The sequence below is a fragment of the Grus americana genome, chromosome 11 (genome assembly GCF_028858705.1).
Source record: "Grus americana isolate bGruAme1 chromosome 11, bGruAme1.mat, whole genome shotgun sequence".
Lineage (NCBI taxonomy): Eukaryota > Metazoa > Chordata > Aves > Gruiformes > Gruidae > Grus > Grus americana.
Genome location: NC_072862.1, coordinates 13,627,719 through 13,648,913, shown reverse-complemented (window position 1 = coordinate 13,648,913; position 21,195 = coordinate 13,627,719). Strand labels below are relative to the sequence as shown.

Below are 21,195 nucleotides of genomic sequence, written 5' to 3'. Positions count from 1 at the left end.
GCCCGAAAGACTGAGTTTGGGAAGGGAGAGGGGGGGAGAAGAAACACGAGGTTATACAAAAGCCAAGTTGGCCAATAAAAAAAAAAAAAAATCCAACCCCCCCTAAAACATTCCCTTGACTAGGGAGTGGAAACAAAATTAATACCAATAGAAGTAATTTATACGAATAATTAATCCTACAAAGCAGTTCCCCCCCACCCCACCTTCCTTGGGACCCGGTGGAAGAAGCGAGCGGCTTGGGAGAGGCTGGAGCTGCGGCGCCCAGGGCACCGGAGCCCTGTTTCCCAGCGCCTGGGATGTGAGTGTGTGTTGTTGGTATAATATCAATTCATTTAAAATATGAAAGTCAAGTCGCGTAGACTGTGACAGCAACCGTAACAAAAGGTGCAAGCAACAGACAATGTGATGTGCTTGTACAGATATTGTAATGATGCAAATGAAGTGGAGGGGACGAGCTGCCTTATTATGTACATAAATACACAGTGGCTCGCTGTGCCATTCTTGAATGCAAGAGAGTGAGAGAGAGAAGGGGAGGGAAAGAAGGGAGAGAGGAAAAGAGAGGGAGGGAGGGAGGAAGGGAAGGGGGGAAGGAGGGAAGGGAGAAAAAAAAAAAAGGGCTCAGCTCGAAAACTGCTGCCAGTTTTAAGCAGCGCGCACCTCGGGCAGCCCCTCCGCCGGACTGCGCGCACCCACCGCCTGCGGCAGAGCCGCCGTTCCCGGCGCAGGCAGGCGGAGGAGGCTCCCTGTGGCCGGCGCCCCCTCCCCAGCCCGCGGAGCGGCCCCGTGGAAGAGGAGAACCGGCGCTTTCCAGGCACCGGGCGAAAAACTGAAAGAAAAACGAGGACGGGCGAAAGGCAAGGTAAGGGGATGCGGCTGCGCGGCTCTGCGCGGCCCGGGGGCTGCCGTACCGGCACCGCGGCTTCGCCGCCGCAGCGCACCGGGTTGCGGGTCCCGCTGCTGGAGCTCATCGCTCGGGGCAGTTTCTCCCGGGGACAAACCTGGCAGGGTTTTGTAAAGAACGAAAAAATGCCCCTAGCACGCCCGGACCCCCCGGCCCTCCTCCTCCCCCCGCCCGGCCGGGGCTGCCGGGCAGGGCTGAGCTCGGTGCAGCGCCCGTCAGGTCGGAGGCACGGCGGGAGCTCAGCCGGCTCTGCCCGGCGGCTGGGGCGCACCCGGTGCGCTCCCCGCACCGGCGCCCTGCGGGGAACGGGGCCGCCGGGTGGGTCTGAGGTTTGTTGGTTTGGTGTTTTGTTTTGTTTTGTTTTGTTTTTTTCCCTTTCCCATTGTCACCGGGGTAATTATTTAAATCTCCATCTTGGAAACTTGCATTTCACCCAGGGCGGCCAGGCAGACACTTCCCGGAGACAGGGTGTGCAGAGCCCCGCGCCCCCTCCCCGCAGCCACATCCTATCTCCTCGCTCCCATTGTTGGCAGATTTGGGCATTAAAAAAAAAAAATAAGATGCAAGGGTTTGTTCTGCCCCGGAAAGCCGGCAGGGCCCGGTCCCGCTCCCCCTGCACCTGCCTGCCGGGGAGTCCTCCCCGTCCCAGTCCCGTGCGGCAGCTTTACGGGGCTTTGCATGATTTAAAATTACCCAGCCACATCGGGGACCGGGCCGCTCCTCTCCGCGGGCTTTCACCTCCCTCTCCTTTTTTTTTTTTTTGTTCTGTGTGCAAAGTTCCCTTCTTTATTCTCCTTTTGCTTTGGGGTGCTGAGGCTGGAAGGCAAGGGAAAGAAAAAAAAAAAAAGCGACCAGGAGCGGAGCCTGCCTGTATTTGAGACGATTTCAATAAGAAAAGCGATTTCACTAAGGAGGGGTGCGGGTTTCAGTCGCGGGGATTGTTCTCCCCCAGAGCACGGAGCACCTTTATTAAAAGCAATTTTTTTTTTTTTTCTCGGAAGTCTAAACCCCGGCCTGGTTCAAGCCCCGCGGCTCGCAGGGAAAAGACAGCCGCGGGCTGCGCCGCCGGCCGGGCCGGGGACGGCGGGGAGCAGCCGCGGGCGGTGCCGGTGCCGGGCATGAGACGAGCCCTGCTCCCCGTTCCGGGCTCGGTCCCTCCCCAGCGAAGTTTTGCTTGTGGAGAAACAAATCAAACCTGCGGGATCGGCCTCTTTCCTCCCTCCTGCAACAGCCGCGCCCGAAATAACCTTGCAAGAAAAAAAAATATATATAAAATTAAAGCGAGCTCCTGCAAACGAAATCTTTCCTGGCAGCGCCTGAAAAAAACGTTTATACCTTTTTCTGGACAAAGCTGTACGTGTGCAAACCTCCCCGCACGCTTTCTCTTCGGGAACTTGCACAAAAGGCGTTTTTGTGGGCAGACTGGGGTCGATTTGAGGCTTTTCCTCCCCCTTTATTTGCAGCTGAGCGAGCCGTGGGGCTGCGGGGGTGTGCGGGGCGGCGGGCACCGGGCAAATTGCGGACAAAGCACAGGTAAATGCGGGAGCCGGGAGGCAGGTTGCGGGTTCGCACGGTGGGGGACATGTCCCGCAGAAATCGTCTGCGGGATGGGGGGGATAGCGAGACGGCTCCTACAGTATTTAAAAAAAAAAAAAAAAAAGAAAAAAGATTAAGTATTCCGTGATTTATTCCCCGAGCCGTCTATTTTTTTTTTTTTTAATGCAGCTTAAATAGGGTCTTGTGGTTAAGAGGTAACTGTGTCATTTTATAACCCTATTAGCAGCCATTAATAAGTGCTAGTAACGCAAGACGGGGGGGGGGGCGGGGGAGAAGAAAAGCAAAGCGGAGACCAGACCAGAGAGAGGAAAACACCGAAAAAAGGCAGAAAGCAAGAATTTCCCCTCCCCAAAAAATCACACCCAGGGAAATAAACCCGAGGCGGCGGTGTTGCTCGCCGCGACCGGTGCTGGCAGCCGCGGAGGTGGGGGGGGGGGGGGCGCGGGGCTCCTACCTGCGGGCGGCGGGCGGGCGGGAGCCGCTCGCACCGGCTGGCTGGTCCTCTACCTGCCGCGGCCCCCGGCGGGGCGGGGGGGGTCGGGGCGGTACGCCCACAGCCCGCCGCCGGCCCTCCCAGCCCCCTCCCCGCCGGCGGGCAGTCGCCTTCCCCGGCCCGCCCCGGGACTCGCACACCGCCCGCTGGCACCGGCGGCCGTGAGTAGGGCGGCCCGGCGCGGAGCTGAGCGCTTCTCTCCCTCTTTCTTTCTTTTCACGGAGTTTTTCCTGCCCTCCCTGCTTGCAGCCGCCGCGGGTTCGACTTCGGGGGAAAGGCGGCGGGGAGGAGGGGGGGGATGCTGGACGGCCGCCCCGGGAGGTCTCGACCCCCGGGTCTCCGTTCACCGGGCGGCGGGAGGGAGCGTGGCCCCCTGGGGGGGGGGGGGGCCGCCGGCCCTCCCCGGGAAGAGGGGGTGACTGGAGGAAAGTGTCCCGGAGGCTGCGGGTCTCACCCAGCTCAGCCCCGTTTGCTCAGATATACTTTTTTCCCTGGTCCAAGCACCCCGGATCAGAGAAAAAGAAAAAAAAAAAAAAAAAGAAAAAGAAAAAAAGAGGAAGAAACCTCACTCCGGGTGTGTAAATAAATAGTCTGCGTGCACGGCCGGGAGTATTTGTTTTCTGCCTTCGCCTCTGCCCGGGCATAGGTGTCACCTCCATCACATGGCAGTACTAACTGTTGCTAAAACATGTTGTCGTCTCCCCCCTCCCTTAACGATATGACATCACTCGTCAATCAAATCAAAATAACCAGTTGTGCTTCCAGATCTGGGAAAGCTCCCTTATTAAAAAAGAAAAAAAAAAATTGCAACGGCAGTAACAAAATAAAGTTAATATAACGGAGCCCGTTGTGTCGGGGGAAAAACAGGGGGGAAAGGGAGAAAAGAAGCAAGTGGGGGGTTGCAGGGAGCAAGACGCGTCCCGGGCCCGGCCAGCGGCGGGCAGACCCTCTCCCCGGAGGCTTGGCAGAAAATTGAGGGGAGAGCTGCTTAACCAGCCGTGTGAAGCGGGCTGCGGAGCGGAGCTAAGCTGCTCGCCTCCAGCAGCCAGCGCGGGTTGCTGATGTTCCCGATGGGTGAATTAATTCAATTAAAAACCCCAGCCGTGCCGCCGGGGCATTTAGCGGCCGAGACCGGAGCCGGCAGCCGGCTCGACAAACGCAGGCAGCGGAGACGGGATACAACGGGGAAAAAAATTAAAGTAAAATCCTGCGAGCCGGCCGGCTAGGAAATCTCCCAGCTCAGCCACGGGAATTAAACCGCTCCCTCAGCAGAAATCGTTCATCCCGGCTGGAGGGGTCATTTATTTTGCGAAGGGTTTTAATAGGAGAGGGCGTGCAAAACGCGAGATTTGGGTGCGAGGAGAGGCGCCGGCCGCTGCGCCGGCACCCGGGCGGCGGCGGGAAGGGGCAGCCAGACCCCCGGCCCGAGGGGGGGAGCGGGCGCCGGGGCGGGGGCCCGGCCTGAGGCAGCGCGGCCGGAGCCGCCGCCGCTGCCCGTTCGCCCCTTTTGTTTTGCTTTGCCTGCCGGCCCCCGGGTAACCCGAGACGGGGGCTTCAGGGAGCCCTGGCCGGGCAGCGCCGGGGTCTGCCTCGCCATAAATCAAGCCGCCTGATTAATCTTTACAATTTGTCTTTTAAAACAAACACGAACGAATTATCAGCTCGTTAACTGCGATTTTATCACCTGCCTAAAACAAACAGTCCACCCTACTCCCCCCCAAAAAATAAAAAAAAAAAAATAAATCGCGGCCCCGTGCCGATGGCAGGCGGGCAATAATTAAAACATCCATATTAATTAATAAGGGCGTAGCGAGGAGCTGGGTTTCGCCGCCGGCCGGGAGCCGGAGCCGGCGGGGCCGGGATGATCCCGGTTGGCCGCCGCCCTGCTGCAGCGGGACGGGCCCCCGGGCACGGTGCGACCCGGCTCCGGCAGCCTCCGAGCTGTGGGTAGAGCGAGGCGTGGGGGGACCTACCTGCAAACGCCCGCGTTTATTTTATACTCACCCCTCTTTAAAAAAAAAAAAAACAAAAAAAAAAAACGCGTTTTGGGGGGATATTTGGGCGGGTTTGGTGGAGGTTTTTGGTGCGTGTAGAAAGAAAATCGCTTCGGACGCGGAGGGAGAAGACGGATTTTTAGAAAGCTCGCTTGATTTTCTGCCTTTTAACTTTCCTTTTTTTTTTTTTTCGCTTTGTTTCCCTTTCCTCCCTGGCACCTCCGGCCTAAGGCGCCCGGGCACGCTCCGCCGCGGGCGGGCAGCTCCGCAGCGCGGGGGGCACTTGCCCTCTCGAGCCCCGGCCCCCTCCCACCAAGCCCGGCCCAGCGCCTGTCCCCGGCCTGCCCGGGCCAACCAGCCCATCCCGGGAGAAGCCGGCTCCACCGCCCCTTCCGCGCCCGGCAGCCGACGGAGGAGATGCCGCCCGGCCCGCCGCTTGCGGCCCCCCCAGCGGCAGGAGGGGGCGAGGGGCGCCGCGGTCCCGGCGGCGCCGCGCAGCCCCGAGGGCAGGGGGCCGGGGGGGAGCGAGGAAACCCGGGCTTTGGGTGCAGGAGGCCGGCAGAGGAGAGGATACGGGGAGATGGGGGGAGCAATGCCGGCTCCCCCTGCCCCAGCCTCCGGCGCCCCGAGCCCGGCCTCCGCTTTCCCGCCCCGTGGGGCTGCGCTGGGGGTCCCTTGGGGGGAGGTTTGGGGGGGGACAACGGGTAGTGGTGGGGGAACAGTTAGGGAGGGAACCCCGTGTCGCTCTGGCCAGACGGGCTCCGCAGCGAGGAAAGGGAGTTTTATTATTATTACCGTCATCATTATTATTATTATTGTTATTATTTAAAAAAAAAAGTTCATTTCCTGGCGAATTTGGCAGTGGCGGGTGACGTCAGAGCCCCGGCGTCGTAGTGACTGGGGCGGCCGGGCCGGGGGAGGTCGGCTCCGGCTCCCAGCCCCCCGCTCTGCCTGCCGGGGGGGCAGCCCTCCGGGCAGCAGCAGCAGCAGCAGTATCCCCAGGGCCGCCCCGCTGCCCCCGCCGGCATCCCCCTCCCCGTTGGGCCCCGGCACAGCCCGCACGGCACCGACCGGCTCCCGCGCCCCTGCCCCGGCCGCGCCGTCGGGTTGGAGCCGCTGCCCGGCGGGCGGAGGGGCAGCTCTCCGCCACCCCCTGCCCTGCTCCCCGGGCCAAGGGCAGTTTCCTCGCCCTGCGTCCAGCTCGGTGGTTTTAGGGATTGCGACGAGCGTTTCCCTTTCCCCCCGAAAACAGCGGCCGAGGAATGGGAGAGGAGCGCCTGGGAAACGGGACCTGCAGCAGCGCGCGGCCGCGCTCTGGGGGGTTAGTTGTGATGTGACTTTCCCATTATCATTATTTTCCGCCTCAAAAGCGGACGGGTTTATCTGCACCTTCGGGGGTGGCAGAGCCCGACCCGCGCCCCGGCTGCTACCGAGCTGCGCCGCAAACTCCGCAGCAAACGCCTGTTGATGCGGGCTGCGCCTCTCCTCCCCGGCCCAAAGCACACACGTAATTGCAGATTAAAACTGTGGTGTTTTGGGGGGTTTATTTATTTATTTTTTAAGGGTAGAAGGGAAAAAAACCCCAGGGTTGCAGCGCCGCAGCCCCATCGGGGAGGCTGTAGCCGGTGCCCAGGCGCCCTTCTGTCCCGGCCCGGCTCGGCCCCCCCGGGCCTGGCCGTTGGGTGCCGTAGCCGCCAGCAAACCCCAGCCCGGGCCCGGCCCGAGCGCTGCAGGCCGGGGAGCCGGGCAGGATCTGTCCCTGCCCCGCAACCCGCCCGGCGCGGTACGGAGGGCAGCGCCGGCCAGAGCTGCCCCGCTGCCCGGGCTCTCTGCGCCCTGCCGGTCCCCGGGCCGGCGCGGAGCCTCGCATTTATTTATTTTTTTTTTCCCGATTCAGACAGTTATTTCAAACTAACGTGATGGGAACGACCACGCTGGGTTTGTCCCACTCCCGGCTGCGCGCTGCTGTGCCTGATTTAGGGGATTTTAGCGTATTCATCTCCCTGGTACCGACTTCCATCCACCCCCAGCCCCGGGCATCCCGGCGGCGGCGCTGGGAGCCGCGGCTCGGCGGCCGGGCAGCACCCGACGGAGCCGGCCCCATCACTGAGCCCTTCCCGCACTCCGTCCTTGCTCGCCCGCCCCGGCACCCCCCCACCCCCCCCCCCCGCCTCGCCTCGCCTCCCCGCACACCCCGCGTCGGGACCCCCCTATTTTGCCGTCCCCGCCCCGCAGGGGCGTGCAGAATCCGGGCGGGGAAAGCCCCCACGGCGCTGCCGGGCGAGGATGCTGCGGGCGGGGGAAGGGGGGCGGAGGAGGGGGTCTGCGCCGCTTTCCCCCCACCCCCCCCGGGCCGGCTCCGTTTGGGGCCGGGGGTGCGGTTGGGGGCGGTGTGGGGCGGCGGGATTGGCTGGCCCGGCCGCCGGCCCTGCGCGCCCCGGCCCGTCTGCGGCGCCGCGGCCAGCTGGCGCCAGCGCTCATATAGGATGCGCGGGGATGGGACCGAGCCGGCCAGAGCAGCGGCTTTGCCATCTGAGTAACACCCTCCATCCAGCCTCCTCTCCACCTCCCGCGCTCGCTCTGCTTTTTTCCCCCCCTCTCCCCTCTATTTTTTTTTTCTTATTTTTTTTTCTCCCCCTCCTTTCTCCCCCTCTTTGCGGCACTCGCATCCTCCAAGCAGGCATCCATCACCACCCACCCCGCGGAGGCACCCTGCCTTCCGCGCCGGGTAAGTGTGGGGCGCGGGGGGGGCCGCCGCGCCGCTGCCAGGGCGCACTCAGCGCTTTCGCTAAACACCCTTCTCCCCCCTCTTCTCCTTCTTTTCCTCCCCCCCCCTTTCTCCCCTCCTTTTCCTTTTGTGTCAGTCTGAGTTCTTGCTAGAACTACGCTGTATTAGATCTGCCGTTCTTCCTTTTTTACCCCGCTTTTGAAGCCAGCTGGAAAAACTCCTGTTGACGTTTGTAGCGAGAGCGGGGGGAAAAAAAGGAAGCTTTTTGCCTTTTTTTTTTTTTTTTGGTAAAGAGTTTGAAATGGGATCTCTGTTTATTTTGTGGGGCAATGAGAAGGGAGGGCGCAAGGCGAGGACTTTGGGGGAGAGGATATTTTTGCAAGGGGGGAGGGGCTCCGCTTCCCCCTCCCCAGCCATTTACCGCTGGGAAAACAAGCCGGTCGGGAGCCGGCCCGGCGGGCAGCGCACCCCGGGGCTGCCGTGCCGCTAACCCGCCCGTCTCTTCCCTACAGGTGCTGCCCCGGCGCTTCCCCGGACCTGCCTCCGCCACCCGCCTGTTGACAGAGGGACACGCTGACTTCGGGGGTCCTCCCCCACCCTTCCGAGGGCGCACTCCAGTCACCCGTCGGTTTTCTTTCTAAGAAAAGCCACCCCACCTCCTAAAACCCACCAGCAACGCCAAAGCCACCCCCGAGCAGCACCGCCCCCCCACCGAGCGCCGCTCGCTCCTGGTCCGGGGGTGGGTGGGAGGGGAGGCCCGAGGCCATGGAGGTGGCCACGGACCAGCCTCGCTGGATGGCCCACCACGCCGTGCTCAACGGGCAGCACCCCGAGAGCCACCATCCCGGACTGGCTCACAACTACATGGAACCAGCGCAGCTCCTACCTCCGGACGAAGTCGACGTCTTCTTCAACCACCTGGACTCCCAGGGCAACCCCTACTACGCCAATTCTGCCCATGCCAGGGCCAGGGTCTCCTACAGTCAGGCACACGGTAAATCAGCACCCGCTGCCCTCCTTTGCACCCCCAGCCCCTTCCCCGCCCGCCTCCGCCTGCGCTCCCCGGGCCCCTCCGTGCGGGTGTCCTACGTGGAGACGAGGAGTTTCACTCGGGGGCCGCTTCGGTGTGTCGGAGGGGGAAGGAGATCTAAGAAAACAGGATAGAAAGGGAGGCACGGGTGGATTTTAACCCTAGAGATAACCAAGGACTGGCGGAGAGGAGGGAAAGAAAGGGGGGGAGGTGAGAGAGGAAGGGGAAATTGTGTGCGCACAGGCTAAAACTTCTCAGACACGGCTACTTCCCGGATGCAAAATACGAACCGATTCAAATCGGCGATGGATTTTATTTGGGGGTGTTTTTAGGAACCGAAGAGCGAGTGTTGCAGCAGCTCGGAAGACAGAGCAAAAAGGGGTTTGCTGCTTATTCTCCAGGGTGGGGTGGGAGGAAAGGGGGTGCCGCTACTCCTGCTCCGGGTGGCTGGGTCCCCCTCCTGCTGCCCATCGCTCTTTCCTGCTGGTCTGGCTGGTATCCCCCTCAGAGGGGACGGGGCGAAGGGGCTGCTGCGCCATTCTGGCTGCTCTTCTCCGGTTGTGAAACCTCTCCCCATGCCCGGCTCCCCTCCGGCTGCCCGCAGACTGGGGAGCTGCCCGGGCTGGGAGCTGAGGGACTTCCCAGAGCCGCTGCGGGCTGAGCTGCCCCACGCTGATCCCAAATGCTCTTGTGTTCCTACAGCCCGCCTGACCGGGAGTCAAATGTGCCGGCCTCATCTTATCCACAGCCCCGGGATCCCTTGGCTGGACAGCAGCAAGGCGGCACTGTCTGCCCATCACCACAACCCCTGGACCGTCAACCCCTTCACCAAGACACCCCTGCACCCCTCGGCGGCCGGAGCGCCCGGGGCCATCTCGGTGTACCCAGGCAGCAGCACGTCCAGCACCGCCTCCGTGTCTTCGCTCACCCCAGCCTCACACTCCAGCTCCCACCTCTTCGGCTTCCCCCCGACCCCTCCCAAGGAAGTGTCCCCGGACCCCAACTCTACCAGCGCTGCCTCCCCTTCATCCTCTGCCGGCGCCCGGCAGGAGGACAAAGACGGCATCAAGTACCAAGTGTCACTGTCAGAGGGGATGAAGATGGAGAGTGCCAGCCCGCTCAGAAGCAGCCTCACCAGCATGGGTGCCCAGCCCTCCACCCACCACCCCATCCCCACCTACCCCTCCTACGTGCCAGCCGCCCACGACTACAGCAGCAGCCTCTTCCACCCGGGCAGCTTCCTGGGGGGCCCCGCGTCCAGCTTCACCCCCAAGCCACGAAGCAAGGCCAGATCCTGTTCGGGTAAGTCTTGCATCCCGTGGCCTGCCCCGTCACGCAGCAGCTGCGTCCTCGGGGTGGAAGGACCGAGGCGAGGGTGCATGTCGTGGTTGGCTTTCCTGGCTGCTTGGGGGTGAGGTTGGAGGCTGCTGCGAGGCTGGGTGCTTGTGTCAGATCTCTTCGGGACAGAGGGGCAAGTGACTCCTTGGTCCCACTTTTCTGGGTTTTTAAAGTAGGAGATGGAGCTTGCTCCAGGCTTCTGTGCATGCCAACATGTCCATAGCGGCCGCTGAGCCAGTGGGCACCGGCCCCAGGGCCTTCAGATGGGGCCGAGGGACACGGGGACCCGTGCAGCATGAGCTGGCAGATCGAGTTGTATAAAGAGGGATTTATATGAGAAAAAAATGTTTCCCTCAGGGTAAAAGCTGGCCTCAGGCACCCAAAGGGCTCAGGCCCGACCCTGCTCCCCCAAGTCAGTAAAAAACCCCCATGGCTTCTAGGTGGAGACTTTCTAGCGATACGTATTTCTCCCTCAGTAATTTCTACGTCTCTTCATTAATACGAACCAAGGCCCCAGCACAGGATGAAAGCGAAACTTACCCGGCCGGTCCGCTTCAAATCGCAGAGGCCTTATTTCCTTCACATTTTACAGGAGCAAAAGTTCAAATATAGTTTACATACCACTGCAAAAGACTAAGGTGTCCAGTCATCGCTAACTTACTCCAGCCTAACTTTAACTAGGAAAAAATCCTTCCACCCCCCCCAAACCAGACATCTCTGCTTCCACTCGACTGACTGCAGACCTTTCCTGTGTTCACAACCCTTCTTTGCATTTCTTCCTAAAAGTGCAGTCCTAAATCAGCAAATTAGGTGATGGAAGAAGTTTTGATCCCACTTTGAAATCACAGTAGTTGTACAACTAGACAGACGAATTAAGACAATTTGTGTGATTCTACTAACCTTGCTGTATTAACATCCTCAGCCATGGAAGGAAATGAAATATGGTATATTGGGACTGAATTTAGATAGCCCTTTAAAAATAAATGGCTATATATGCTTTTGTGTGTGTATTCTTGTATATCTTTGAGCTTCTATGCTTATGAATACACCACATGCATTTATTTTTAAAGTAGACAATAATTTAAAAATGTGATCTCTTATTGCAACAAAAATATCAGCTATTTTACAAGCTCATCAGCTCTGTTTCAAATGGCTCCTCTGAGGGGAAAAAAACCACGCTCTCCCTCTGCCATTATTTAAATGCAGTTGCTACTGTGTATATGTATTTTTTAGTAGTGCAGAGAGTAGTACCTAAAGGCAATTGCCAGCCTGAGCCTCCCCAGTTTGGAAAGAGATTCAAGACCCAGGTCTCTGAAGATAAAGGGATCGCAAGCAGCTTTTTAATTTTTGTCCTGTAGTTGCCGATGATTTTATTAGATGGGGGAAGTAAGGAGCTTTTTTTTGTTTTGTTGTACGGGTGTGTTTTTCTGTAAGGGAGCCCCCTGTGCAAGCAACTGGGGAAAGTTCGTGACCACTCAGTGTTTTTGTAGGAAAACTAAGACTCACGACACAACGACTCCTGCAGCTTCCTGCCCTAGGAGGGACAAAAGCTACAAATGCAGTGCCGCAGAGCTCCCCTCATTTTTCACTGTAGACTGTGTTGTTTAAAAGCCACCCACTCCCAAGATTAAAGGAGACGCAAGCCCCGCTGAACTCAACATGGCCTGCTTCAGTTATTAGCAAAAAGAATTTCCTCTCCAGTTAAATACTGTAGGATTTGCATAAACTATATTAAGAGAGATTTCTATATTAAGCAGACCTGCCCTCGAACCGTCAGAGGCAAATGAACTTTCAGCAGAGAGCTTTCTGAGGCAGAAACAGATATCTAGGAGTTACATGCTGGGTTTTAATGGAGCCAATGCTGTGTTTCCCACGTTGTGCTACTAAAACTAATAATGATGCAGTAATAAGGTAAACTGCTCCCTACCAAATCCAAACTGTATTGTTGAAAAATCAGAGAAACAGAGGAGAACAGTAATTTTTAACAGTAGTTTCCAGAGTGCTTGCTGAAATTGAACTTTCTCAAAGATCAGCATTAAACGTGTGTTTTCTGCCTTTAGAACAAAAATCATAACTCAGCCTTTGGCATTCTGTATCCATTCCCAGTCTGCTTGGCTTTACTTTCTCACTCTGTAGCATTTGCAACAAAAAAGAAAGCACAGAAGGGGGAGGTCTTTTTGCTCAGATTTAATTCTAGAAAACCTCTTCCTTTGACTCTTTAACATGTTGTGTGTTTGCAGGTGTGTGTGTTTGTGTACATGTGTATTTGTGGCAGGAGAACACAGGACCTAACCATCAGAGCGCAATAGATAACGGGAGGGGAGCGGTGTCCAGCGCAGATTAAGGGAGTTCTCGTTACTGAAACGATAACTTCCATCTGACACAATAAGAGTGTCACTCTTTCTCACCTTGCAGAGAGAGCTGCCTATTTTTGATCATGACATAAAATACTCACTTGGAGTCTGGGCGTTCTCGAAACACTGAGCTCCTTGCTGCATGTGCTGTAGATGTCACTGCTGTCTGATTGTGCTTGAATTAACACACTTTTTTGACTTCTGGAAAATGCCTAAAGGACAATGCAAAAAGCTTTTGTGAATTTGTTTTTAAAGAAAGAAATCCGGTTTCTTCGTGTTTCCATTTAGAAGGCAGAGAGTGTGTGAACTGTGGAGCAACTGCTACCCCTCTCTGGAGAAGAGACGGCACCGGGCATTACCTGTGTAACGCCTGCGGGCTCTACCACAAAATGAACGGTCAAAACCGACCTCTCATTAAACCTAAACGAAGGCTGGTAGGTGTCTCTGTTTCTCCTGGGTTTGGGGATAAATTAGGCAAAGGGACCACACGCAGGCACAAGCCGAACGTGTCTCGTCTCTGCTCAGCCCCTGCGCAGAGCCGAGCTGTACTGTACGTGGGGGTCAGTCACATCGAGGTCACTGCCGTGCCTCGGGGCAGATCTCGCCACCCCCCCCACCAACACCCCCTGCCAGCCCTGGCATCCCCGGCACAGACCACCGTGCCGCTCACCGCGTCGCCGCAGCCCGCCGAGCACGCCTCTGTCCCGAGCCTCCCTGCCGCTCACAATACATCTCCCCGTTTATCCTTGGATGACAGCTTTTAATTTAATTCCTCATTTATTTGGCCTCTTGGGACGTTTTGGGCGCATACTGGGAGCGAAAGGGTTATGAGTGTGAATGTCCTCCACCGTGTACTAAAAAAAAAGTTCCAGCTCCAAAAAGCAAAACAAATCAGATGAGTCAAAGCTACTGCTCCCTACTTAATAATTATTTGTATAAAAAGCCATGAAGTAATTTTCACTCTTATATTCTCTGGCAATATTAATATTGGTTCCCTCCCCAGACAATCCCCTACTGTTTAAAAAAAAAAAATCCTATTATTTTTCCATGGAGTCACCTATACTTTGTATTTTCATTTGGGTGATTTAAAAAAAATGTCCTTTCTAAGCTCCTGGTAGTAGTTTCCTATCCGGATATCTGTACGTTAAAGATAAGGAAACTTTGTGTATCTGTTTCCTGACTCTAAAAGCTTTAGAGAGTTTCTATAGGCAAGCCTTGCCAGTCATGCTTGCTGTTTTGAAATTTCTAATACACTCTACTCCACAAATAATGCGTAAAATGCTAAGAATAATAAATATATTTTTTGGAGCTTTGTGATTTATGGTGCCTAAGTCTCTTAGCTATTCGTGGGCATGTTTCAATGAGGTTTGGAGAGCAGAAAATTGGCATTACTGCTCTAACGCTGGGATGGGATACAGAAGATTTCTGTCCTGAGTCAGAATTTCAACTATGCAAGCTTCTTAATGACTTGCCTTCTAAAGTGACTGACATATAGAAAAATGTTAAGACAACAGTGTAACATTATCGTCTCTCAGGCTCAAGTGCTTTCCAGTCTGAATGGGACAGGCCATAGAGTTAAGCAGCGTAGTTGAGTATCAGTAAGCCATCTCAAATATGCAAACACAGCTCTCCACCTTCCAGTGTGCTGGGAGACTGTTGTACTTCGCTCACTGCGAGGGGTTTGGGGGGCACTAAAGAGGTTTTCTTTTAGTTTAGTTGTTTAAATGTTTTGTTTTAATTGATTTACAGCTTTGTTTGTTTATTGCCCCTTTTTCCACTGTAGTTTGCTTGTTTACGGGGGAGAGGAGATGGCCGTCTTTGGGAATTTGTTCTCCTGACATGCAATAGCAAAGTGATCGTATTAATGTCAGTGTTTGGAGGTCTGGCATTAATTGTGTTTGGGTTGCATGAGTGTACTTGCAGTAAGGGGTATCCCCTCTTTCTGCCTTTGGCCTGTTCTCACAGGCGAGTAAGGGACTGAAATATATGAGTCTCCCAGGGCCTGATTCTTGCCTTAAGCTGCTGAGCCGTCCATCAGCTTTGGGAAAGTTAGAGGGCAGCGGCATAAATCAGGAGCAAGTGAGAACAGAACCCAGTGCTCCTCTTTTGAGAGCTGGGTCGGTCTGTGCTTCCAGCGGCAGCAGCTCCCCAGCGGAGCCGGGAGGCAGGGAAGCACCCGGAGTTCTTGTCTGGGAAACCCACCGCTCCGGGACTGTGCTCGTGGAGGTGCCCTGCACGTTAACGTGAGCTCCGCTGCTGCTTCACCCTATGGCTCTCAGCGGCTAATTGCAAAATTATCCAGGGAGCAAGCCCCCGGAGAAATTACCACGATTGATAAGCATTAGAAAGTAAACTCTGCTAATTTAAGAAAATAAAATATTGAGTCCTCAGCATTAATCCAATTGCACAAAATGGATTGTATTTTGACCACTTCCAGAGGCAGACCTGAAGCTTTCTAATACAAAATTATTTCCCAAAATATGGGGTGCGATCAGTCCGTCCATAACGCTGTATACAATAGTGTGCTTGCACAAAGAACGTATTATTGTGGGGTCTGCTAGCCAAGGGCCCATCCAGAAATTACTGCCTGCCTGCTGTTCTACTTCTCCTCTTCTTGTTTTGGGAGGTGGGGGAATGTTTGAGCATTTTCCTTTCCCCCCACCTTGGTTTCAGCAGAACAATAGTTTTAGAAAGGGTGACGGATTTTGGGTGGGTTGTTTTGGTTGTTTTTTTTTTTTTGCTTTTTGCCCCTTTTTTTTTTTTTTTTTTTTAAGACAGTTGTTTGAGGGCATGTCAGCCAAGGAACTGAGTAGGGACAGAGGCACAGAGGCGCAGACGGGTCAGCGGAATCATTGCTGCAAGGCATGAAATTTGGTTTGCTAAATATTTAAAGAAAGTTGGAGCCGGTTTTGTTTTCTCCCTTTCACTTGTAAATGGAAACTGAATTTTCAGTGATGGCTCTGATAAATACTGCACCCAGTTAAGTAATGCAGTTTGTTTTCTTTTGTGTCCATCTTTAAAGGGCCAGAGTATGGGTAAAAATCACATTCTTTAAGATCAATCCCTCTTTTCAAACCCAGTCCCAACATCGGTCATTTAAAAAAAAAAAAAAAAAAGGCAGGGGACACACACACAAATGCATTTTCATGACATTCTAGAATCCTGCAAAGGGAAAACCCAAAAAAATCAGATGTCATTTTTCCCCTCTAAAATTTTTGTTTGTGGAGTTAGAGATTCATTATTTCTTTCTACATCCCCTGCACCGTTCCCCTACACGCACGGTGCCACGGGGCTTGAAGCTGCAGTCCGCATAGGAGAATACTTGAATTTAAACAAAAACCTAACGGCCATAAAATATAAAACTGACGGGAGCTTTCCTTCAGCCCTGATGCTCTGTAAAATCTTAGTTACTAGTTGTACCCAACCTAAATATTAAATCCAACTTGACCTTTCTCGTGATCTCCCTCCTGCCGATCCATTTTTAATTTTCTTTTTCTTTTGGTTAGTCAGCGGCTAGGAGAGCAGGGACTTGTTGTGCCAACTGTCAGACAACCACCACGACCTTATGGCGACGTAATGCAAACGGGGACCCAGTTTGTAATGCCTGCGGACTCTACTATAAATTGCACAATGTGAGTATTTACTCATCTCATGTGTCGCTGCTTGCCTAGCTGGGATTGATGTCTTAACTGCATGGTGTACACTAGGCTTTTATTGGTTTCAGGGTTTTGGTTGTTGTTTTATTCCTTCCCCCGTCTCTAAGGTTCCCCTGGGAAGTGACAGCCATTCTTTGTCGGCATAGTGATGCTAACTTCAGTGACATTACAATGTATTAGCTTGGCTTCTAATGCTTGGACAAATCAGGCAAAACAGAGCTACCACACTTGGTTTTAACTAAGCGTGTTTTGTGTGCTGTTTGCCTCCAGAAACACAGAGGCCATTTGGAATGGGCTCTGTGCAAAAATTAATCCCAATGGGGCATCTTCATTTTGCTTTTTTTTTTTTCCCCAAATAATTATATCTAAGGCTTTTTAAAATTATTATTATTTTTTAAAAATAAATTAGCAGGAATCACTTGACATGTTGGAACATTATGTAAACTATAAGTAACAGAGGTTACCGGTACAAGATTGCTCATGTCTTAGGATTGAATTTGGGTCAACGTGTGCCTCCCAGTTTGATCTCTTCTATTAGGAAATGAATGAGGACTGAGGGTAAGCCTACGGGAAAGAGAGTCATCAGCTGCCAAATTCAGTTCAATTTGTTTTTCATGTCTAGGGGTTTTTTGTGTGTGTGGTTTTATTAAACAAATCAATATAAACAAGTTCTGCAGAGAGAAACACCATTTTTTTTGGCCAGAAAAAGGTCTCCATCCAGGAAAACCACATGGGGGCTGTCCAAATATTTTCATTTTTGCACAATAAGGTCATTTTGTCTGCATGAGCCTGATTTTCTCATTTCTTGCAGGTGAACAGGCCTCTGACCATGAAAAAGGAAGGAATTCAGACCAGGAATAGGAAAATGTCCAACAAATCAAAGAAAAGCAAGAAAGGCTCTGAGTGTTTTGAGGAACTGTCCAAGTGCATGCAGGAGAAATCGTCTCCCTTCAGCGCTGCTGCCCTCGCTAGTCATATGGCGCCCATGGGGCATTTGCCGCCTTTCAGCCACTCTGGACACATCCTACCGACACCTACCCCCATCCACCCATCTTCCAGCATCTCATTTGGACATCCACACCCATCCAGCATGGTTACAGCCATGGGATAAAACCCGATGACCAAGAGACCCACACAGAGATTAAGAACACGGGGCTTTGCCTAAGACGACACCAAGTAAGAAAATGTTCTGCCAAGAGGAGGACGTAGGGATGGCAAAAGGGGATCTTTGCTCCCACGTGGTTTAACTCTTAATGCTGGACTAAAACCTTGCAGATGATGGGTCTTCTGCAGAAATGTGTAGTGGTGCCTGTAATGCACTTTGCCCCCTCAGGTATAAGGAAAAAGAACTCACCTGTTCGATACTTAACGGTCCAGCAGGAAGCAAAAGGTGGCAGGAGCTGAAGGAAAAGGCTTGGAACTGGCTTTCCTTTCTCTCTTTGTTATTACTGTGAATATTGTAAAGAGATATAAGCGGCCTCCCGGGATGGAATCGGCTCACTGGAAGCCAGACATGCTGGATTTCTATCGTGGACTTTGTTTGGGATGGGGAAAAAATTAAAAAAAAAAAAAAAAAGAAAGAAAAAAGAAAAAAGGACATCTTTATAGAAACGTAATTTTTAAAATGAAATCAGACACAAAGTCATATTTATTTTGCTCTTGTTTTCCACAAAAAGCCTCAACCCTCTGACTGCACATTTTTGTGCTGTTGTTTGCAATGGCTACCCTGTAAGAAAACCTGCCTTCAAAACAAGGGAGAGAGGGGGATGCATATTCAGCAGCCCCCTTGGATTAGCTCCATCTATCTTCCATACCAAAATATTTATTAGGAAGGGGAAAAAGACTGGGGAGGGAACAAAGCAAAAATGTAACCGTAATATGGGATTTTAATGTGCCCAGGATGGAGATTATTTTGATACAATTTCTTCATTCTTCTCCCTAACATGAAAGATTTATTTAAAAAAAAAACAAAAACCAACAAACCAGCCCCCTTCCCAACTACCCTATTATTCCTCAAAACAGACAGCTGGATCAGACAAACTGTTGGGGGGGAAAAAAACTCTTGGGAAGGCAATCCTGCACTAGCGAGGGGTGAGATACAGGCATTTATCAACTGCGTCACAGCTAACTTCTAGCACAGCAAAAAAACATCGCAGGGCATAAAACCATCCAACTCCGCAGACTTTAAGAGGTTTGAAGCATTTTGTTCTGTTGTGTTGGCAGCTGTCGCTTAAAAAAAAAATGCAGATTAGCTGCTTGGGTAAACTTAGGGCAGTGTGGCCACCACCGTCCGCACGCAGCCAGCCAGCGCGTGTGCTGTCTCAGGCATCCGGGCCCCGGTGGACTTCACAGGGAGGAAGGGCAGAAATGAGGTTGAGATCACTGGAGAGAGGAAAAGAGAGAGAGACAATCAGTTTGAGCTTCACACATCTGTCAAATCCCAGACCACAGCGACAGCTGATGAGACGAGGGAAAGCATCGTTCTAAGGGGAACGGCTGTTTTCCGTAGCGTTATTTTATATGAAAAAAAGAAAAAAAAGAAAAAAATTTAAATCGCCCATTATTAAACCATATTGTACGTAAATGACCGAAAACAAAGCTATTACCAATGTGAAGTGTATTCTATTGATTGTTATGATCTGATGCCTCTCGTGAACACAAGCTCCAGTATAACATACAATGTACATATTTAGCTATACTTCTGATGAAAATGCCCCAATGAACAGAGGGGTTTGATAATGTAAACCACGTAAGCTTAACTCTGTGACAAGCTTTTTATTTTTTTTTTTTTTAATTTTTAACTTTTTTGTTGTTGGGGCTTTTTTTTTTTGGATCAAGCCAATTGTATCTTTACTGCAAAAGTCCTGCTTTAAAGAAAAAAAAACAATGAAACAAATAAAAATGGACGTACGTTAATTTTTTTTCTAAACATATAATTCAAATATTTGGTAATGAATTAAGAACAGAGCAGCCATGAAAATCCTGCTTTCCTCCTTTTTCTGGTCTGCGTAGGCATATAGGTGCACTTTGTAAAGAAGTGGAAATAAACGGGAAACTAAATTGGTCGGGAGAAATCATAAGAATTTTTAATCTACTGAGGTAAAAAATTGGGTCCTTTTTACTTTTTACCTTTTACAATGGTACAGTTGTACGTTATTTGTACCCAACTCAAATTTCTGTAGGATTTGGGAGGGGGGCGGGGAAGGGATGTGGGTGGAAGACAGGGATTACTGATACAGTTGACAAAGTGCAATATATTGTCAGTCACTGCAGCATAGACAACGGCAGTTGAGATTTAAATTATTTTGTACTTGTATCAGCATAAAAAAAAATTCTGCAGTATTTTCTGTTTTTATTTTAATTTTTTTATTTTGCTTATTTTTGGATTAGTGAACTAAGTTATTGTTAATTATGTACAACATGTTTATATATTGTCTGTAAAAAGTGTATGCTTTCCTCATATTCCTTCAAGGTGAATATTGCTAAGAATAATAAAATACCTTTTTTTGTGAAAGTACCTGTGCCCAGCTTCATGTCATAAAGGCTGCTTTTAATAGGGAGAGAGGAACAATTATCGTTGTCGTCGTTGCCAGTAGAATTATTAGCTTAAACTTTATGCAGAGCGGTCTGTTGATATTTCAAAAACCTACCAGGGGTAGGACAAAAAAAAGTAGTTGGTGAATGATTTAGTATAAAAACCACAGGTACAAAAATGCATTCTCCGGTGCTGTTTTGGGGTGACGAGGTCACGCAGTTAAGTGCGCTAAAGGTTCTAAACCAGTTTAAAATCTTAAGGCAGTAGCCACATTGCAGATGATGAACTGTGGTTTCTCGTTGGGTTTTTTCTGGGTTGCTTTTTTAAAGTGTTTGGAGAAATAATTTTCAAATAAAAACAAGTTTTCAAAACACCGTAAATGTGGAAAAGCAGCCAGCTGCTTAATGGGTTTCAAGGCAGGGCCTGTATTAGGCTGGGCAAGGTTCTCCGTAGGTTCTTGCACTGCCGTAACTGGGAACGCCGTCAACGTGGAAACCTGTTTCTTACCATTTGGCATCATCCGTGACGTGAAGGGAGCACGGGGCGATGGCCGGCCCGGAGCTGCTCGGCGCTGGCTGGGAACAAGGGGTGCAGCCGCGGGGGCAGGGGGTGCGGGAGGGCTGGCACGGGAGGATGGAGAAGAGCGAAGAGCGCTGGCCAGGCAGCTCTCCCGTGGCCAAAGCTTTGTGGCTGCTTTCATCACACGGTCGAGTCTGACCCACACAAGGAACTCCTTGGGGCCTTGCAAAGTGAAGCAAAGTCTCGCAGAGTTTCCCCGCCATGTGTAGGAGTGAGTCCTGCTGCTACTAAAACAATATTTTCAAGAAAACTGCTAATGAACTTTGGGTTTCCTCCTTTGACCCCCCGGGAGTTGCGTCTCACTTCTGTGGAAACCAACTTGGGGATAACTCCTTACTCATTAAGAAAAAAAATAACCTGAGTTCCTTTTTCAGCGCCTGTGTGCAAATTCCAGCCCTTTCTATCGCTGCTTCTCTTTAACCGTGCAGCCTCCTCCCCAGCCCTGTTTGCAAGTTCTGCTCGCGGATGACGAGGAGCCGGGAGTCGCAGCAGCTCTCGGTGTACTGCGGAAAGCACACGCAACCGGGACGAGGCCTTCCCACATCATTTCAGACAAGTTAATCATCTCTCTAACTTGTTTAGCGAGGGTTAGTGCAAACACCCATAAAAAAAAAAAAAAGCAGTTTATAGCATACCGTGCAAGCTTCATTTAAAAAGAACCATGTTCGGTTTAAGACAGGTTTAAAACAGGGTTATAAGTAAACTCAGCCACTCTTCCTCCATATTTGAATAGCTGAGACGAGGAAAGAACAGGAGAACTAACAACATAACTTTAAAATAATGTAGAATAATCAAGCTATTTGCTTTGGTTGCCCATTACAGCCCCATTGAGATTTTGATGACAGTTTACCTCGGTGTTGCCCCTCTGCAGGCATTTTGCCGAGTCAGGCTGATTCTTTCGCAGAATCGGGGCCGTAATCCATCAGGTTGTGAGGAGAGGTGCTGCAGCCCCTCAGCGCCCGGAGGAGCGTGCCTCTTCTGAGCGGGGTCTGCAGCGGTTCCTGCAACACAGATAACAAATAATCCCGTG

The 21,195-nt window shown here is 52.3% G+C and overlaps 1 protein-coding gene across 4 annotated transcripts; it reads left to right on the top strand.

Annotated features, from left to right (window-relative positions):
• The first annotated feature begins 629 nt into the window (after positions 1-629).
• Positions 630-19,961, top strand: GATA2 (GATA binding protein 2). 4 transcript variants are annotated; one of them, XM_054838349.1, is made up of 6 exons: positions 630-859; positions 8,186-8,667; positions 9,406-10,005; positions 12,651-12,829; positions 15,902-16,027; positions 16,863-19,961. In XM_054838349.1, the coding sequence occupies exons 2-6, from the start codon at positions 8,439-8,441 to the stop codon at positions 17,160-17,162; spliced, it is 1,434 nt and encodes a 477-aa protein (XP_054694324.1). In that variant the 5' UTR covers positions 630-859; positions 8,186-8,438; the 3' UTR covers positions 17,163-19,961. The 4 variants fall into 4 exon arrangements, with proteins under 4 accessions (XP_054694324.1, XP_054694323.1, XP_054694325.1 ...); XM_054838348.1 differs by lacking the exon at positions 630-859 and adding an exon at positions 7,197-7,673; XM_054838350.1 differs by lacking the exon at positions 630-859 and adding an exon at positions 7,200-7,673 and having other exon boundaries at positions 12,684-12,829; positions 16,863-19,960.
• The last annotated feature ends 1,234 nt before the right edge of the window (positions 19,962-21,195 follow it).